The following is a 3840-nucleotide window of genomic DNA, read 5'->3' on the forward strand; positions in this document are numbered from 1 at the left end:
ATCGGTGCATTTCTCTGTACTGAGCTGAAATGAAACGAATGCACATTACTCAGGTAAATAAATATTAACAATATTTTTATTTAAAACACAAAAACATTACTGCAGAAAGTGCATGTGATTGCCGAACAGCTGAAAAGAAATCACAAAAGCATTGCTGAAAATGCATTACTTATGTAGCTAGCTACAGCAATCCGCTAGCCGCGATGCTAATTTTCAAAATGTTAAACTCCATTGACTTATGCTAGCGATCTAAAGGTCCGCTTTTAGGTTTTTGTGTGAACCTGTCCCGCCATCCTTATTAGATTTTGTTGTTGTTGCTTGGTGTCCCTAGGCACGTGCCCCCTTGCCCATATCCGAGCATGCAGCTGCCATGTGACTGTATTGTCGACTGTAGTTACATCACACACATGACAGTAGTCTTATCTTAAGTTGTGCTCTTATAAAATACACATAAAATGACCAGCAGCAACGGAAAGAGAATTTATTTAGTTACAAAGCATCTAAGCAAAATGACACGGCACAGAATAACGGTTTAATTTAACATCCTTTAATTTACCACAACAATTTGACCAAAAGCTGAACATAATTTCAACATACATTTTATATGACTGTGTGATACTGTACATTCAACATACAATGCTCTACCTACTGTTGAAATGCATACATAATAAGCCACGTCATTTCAATTCAGTTCATGTTAAGCAAAGAGAAGCAGCATACAGTACATGGAGCCTACTGTACATGAAAAAAGTTCACATATATTTTAAAGTTCTGTTTCTCATATTAAGTCAAATGTAAGTCTTTGAGGTGTTGAATAAAACACAGACCCATATAAGCTTTCTGGAATTCAAACATTGCTTCAGTGTGCTTGAGTGCTAGACTGTCCTTGTGTACTGTCCTCTTTTGGGAGATTTCTTTGAGAATAGCCTAGGCTAATAATGTTTGTCCTCAAAATGCAAAGCGCACACACAAGTGATCTAAGACCCGAAGAATATCCACGGGTGAGTTTACGTCCAAGTAAAGACATTCTAGCCACAACTTCAATCTTGCGGGATCGTTGTAGGGAAGTCTATGACAAGTTACAGATGAACGGATTTTGCCACAATTGGCAACGGCACAATAGCGTGTCATTGTAGAGATCCCAAACAAATGCTTCGCACGAGCCTGTCTTGTTGTTGCGGCTAGCTTTTCAAGGAAGGAAGCTGAGACGGAATCCACGGACGTCGCCTCCCGCGAGATCAAGGCATTGCGCGAGATTGGAATCAGTAAAGCGGAAGTTTACACACATCGACTAAATAGTTTGATGCTAAATATTTTAAAAAAGCCTTTCCAGATGAACTAGACTCTTACTTTATGGCAAATTATGTCAGAACGCCAACTAACACCTAGGTGAGTTTCTTGTCTTTGAAATTGAGAGTTTAACATGTTTTTGAATGATTTTTGAAGATGCTTATCCACATCCATTGTATGACCAAAACGGTGGTAGAGCAATTATCAACTTTCTCGAAAATGCTAGCTTTGTCAACGTTTTGATCTGAACCATTGTATATGATCATAAGTAACCTTAAAACAGGGCTAAACATGCATTTTCCTTTACTACTCCTTTAATTAGCCTACTTCAATAAACCCTGGGGCTATATTATACATTATATATTATTATTATCATATCATTATTCTACATTTTAATGGTTTGCCATATGCCATTTCACAGTTTGACGTTTGCTGTGTCACAATAAAGTTAGTGCTCTCAAAACAATACCGACAATATTTCCCCTTACCATTGTTTCGTTCTCCATTCCTTTAATAATCGGTCTTCTCGTTTAGTAAATGTATTGGATTCATTGATTTAAAACAGATCACAAGCTAAAGAATCATTTCAGTTTTCTATAAAATCATTCATATGTGCATGCTACTGTAAATGGCATGAACTGTAACGGCTGTCCGCTCACAAGCCTGTGCTGGAACAGACCGGCGCGGTACCGAGTCTGGGTGGGAACCCTTTTCAGCATTGCCATTAATACCGGTCTCACACTACAGGATATTTAAAATCCTAACCAATTTTGAAATCGGGTTGCATCACGCACATAAGGAGAATCTTAACAGATATTCTTCTTGCGCATCTCAAACAAGCGCACACAGCAAGATTTGAAAATAACAGCTCATCACACACTACAGGATCTTATCGTGCCCGAGGGAGCAACGAACCACTGGTCTCGCCGTCTCACTTGTAAAGTCGGGACGTAATAATCTTAAATATCAAACATGTTTAATATTATCAGGGCCGCCCCGATGGGTCTGCGAGCCGATCGGGAGGTTTAAGATTGGATCTGTGAACCCCTCACATTACAAGATCATCTGGGCCGATCATCGGCCCCGACCAACGTTCCAGACCAGATTTCTCCTCCGATTGTCCAGAGGGGTGAATCGGGGATAAATCGGCCCAAAAATCAGTAGTAGTCTGAGCCCGGCATAACAGAACAACCTTGTGTGCGTGTGTCCTCTTAAAGTTTTTATTTTTTTAAATGTATGTACCATCGATGACTGGAGTAGGTCTGTGTAATGCAGGCAGCTGTTCCGCGGTAGTCTAAGCGCCGGGGTCACAGGTCATCGGCGCACTCGGACACGGGCCTCTCTCTCTTCTCTCTGGCCGTGACGAAGTTGAGCAGGTCCATGGCCGTCACCACGCCAAACACCATCTGCTTCAGGCTGGGGGAGCCGTCAGTCAGGTCTGGAGGAGAACGGGGGATGAAAGATAGGAAGAAAAGAAAAGAAAGAGAGAGAAGCATACATTTACTGTACCAAGCTACATATGATGATTAAGACAGTGTGGTTTGACACCAGATGGCTCACACTTATGACATCATCAAAAGTGACTACCCAAAATGAGATTATACAACGGTTAGTTCTGGTTCTTGATTCTGATTGGCTGGAAGCCGTGTTAAAATACTTTGTAACACACCTGGGACCGCATATCGTTCCATTTTCAGTATTAACGCGCCTCCCATTTGATCCAATGCATTGTTGTTGTTGTTGCTTGGCAACCCTTTTGTTAGGGGAACTATTTTGCTCGGCGGAATTGAGGGAATGATGCTTCGTTTTGAATAAATCTTAATATTTTACATTGCTGTGTGTTTATTTTACACTAATAGATGTAGTAACCGTTGTATAAAAGCAATAAACCACTCGAGGCCGTGTGTTATAGTCATAAACAGCTATAAACAGTCACTATAAAACACGGCCTCTCGTGGTTTATTGCTTAATTATGCAATATTTGATGTTTATAAAGAGGTTGCATAATTGTATTGGTGTTGGCTGGAGCAGCTATAAAACAAATATGTTTGTGTCTATGTATGACCAGAACACCCTCCCCTTGCCACCACTGGCCCAGAAGGTGGGTGGGACTTTTGACATTGATGCGGCCCAAATTCACGATCCTGGGCTGGGCTCACTTTGAAAGTAGCATTCTTAACAAAAGCACAGTGACAGGCTACTAGATAGACCAGACCTTTCACCAACACAAAACGCCAGATGTAGCGAGCATACCCCCAGGACGCCACACTACAGATTAACACGGCATCTGACAGAACTGTGTATTTACTCAATAGAATGCTCTGCTACAGTATACTAGATAGAATGTTCTACTATACTAGACTTAAGCAGTTGACCACCAGAGGCAGTGGGTTACACGGGATTTTACAACACCTACGGGGCGTTGTTAGGCCTGACGCGATAGCGTGTAGCAACCAATCGCAGTAACCTCGCCTTTTTATTAATTACACCCGTGTTTACCTACTGTAGGAATCCTATAAAAAAAACGCACTCATCAGTCTGACTCCAACA

The 3840-nt window shown here is 41.2% G+C and overlaps 1 protein-coding gene across 3 annotated transcripts in view; it reads right to left on the bottom strand.

Annotated features, from left to right (window-relative positions):
• Nucleotides 1–467: 467 nt before the first annotated feature.
• The window catches only part of cbsa (cystathionine beta-synthase a), a 27628-nt gene continuing 24255 nt past the window's right edge, over nt 468–3840 (bottom strand). For all 3 annotated transcript variants that reach the window (XM_084460435.1, XM_084460437.1, XM_084460436.1), the window contains one exon: nt 468–2728. In XM_084460435.1, the coding sequence (XP_084316561.1) occupies nt 2598–2728 (131 nt within the window). In that variant the 3' untranslated portion in view covers nt 468–2597. The remainder of the gene's footprint in view (nt 2729–3840) is intronic.

The sequence above is a fragment of the Borostomias antarcticus genome, assembly GCF_949987555.1.
Source record: "Borostomias antarcticus genome assembly, chromosome: 32".
In the NCBI taxonomy this organism is placed as follows: Eukaryota; Metazoa; Chordata; class Actinopteri; order Stomiiformes; family Stomiidae; genus Borostomias; species Borostomias antarcticus.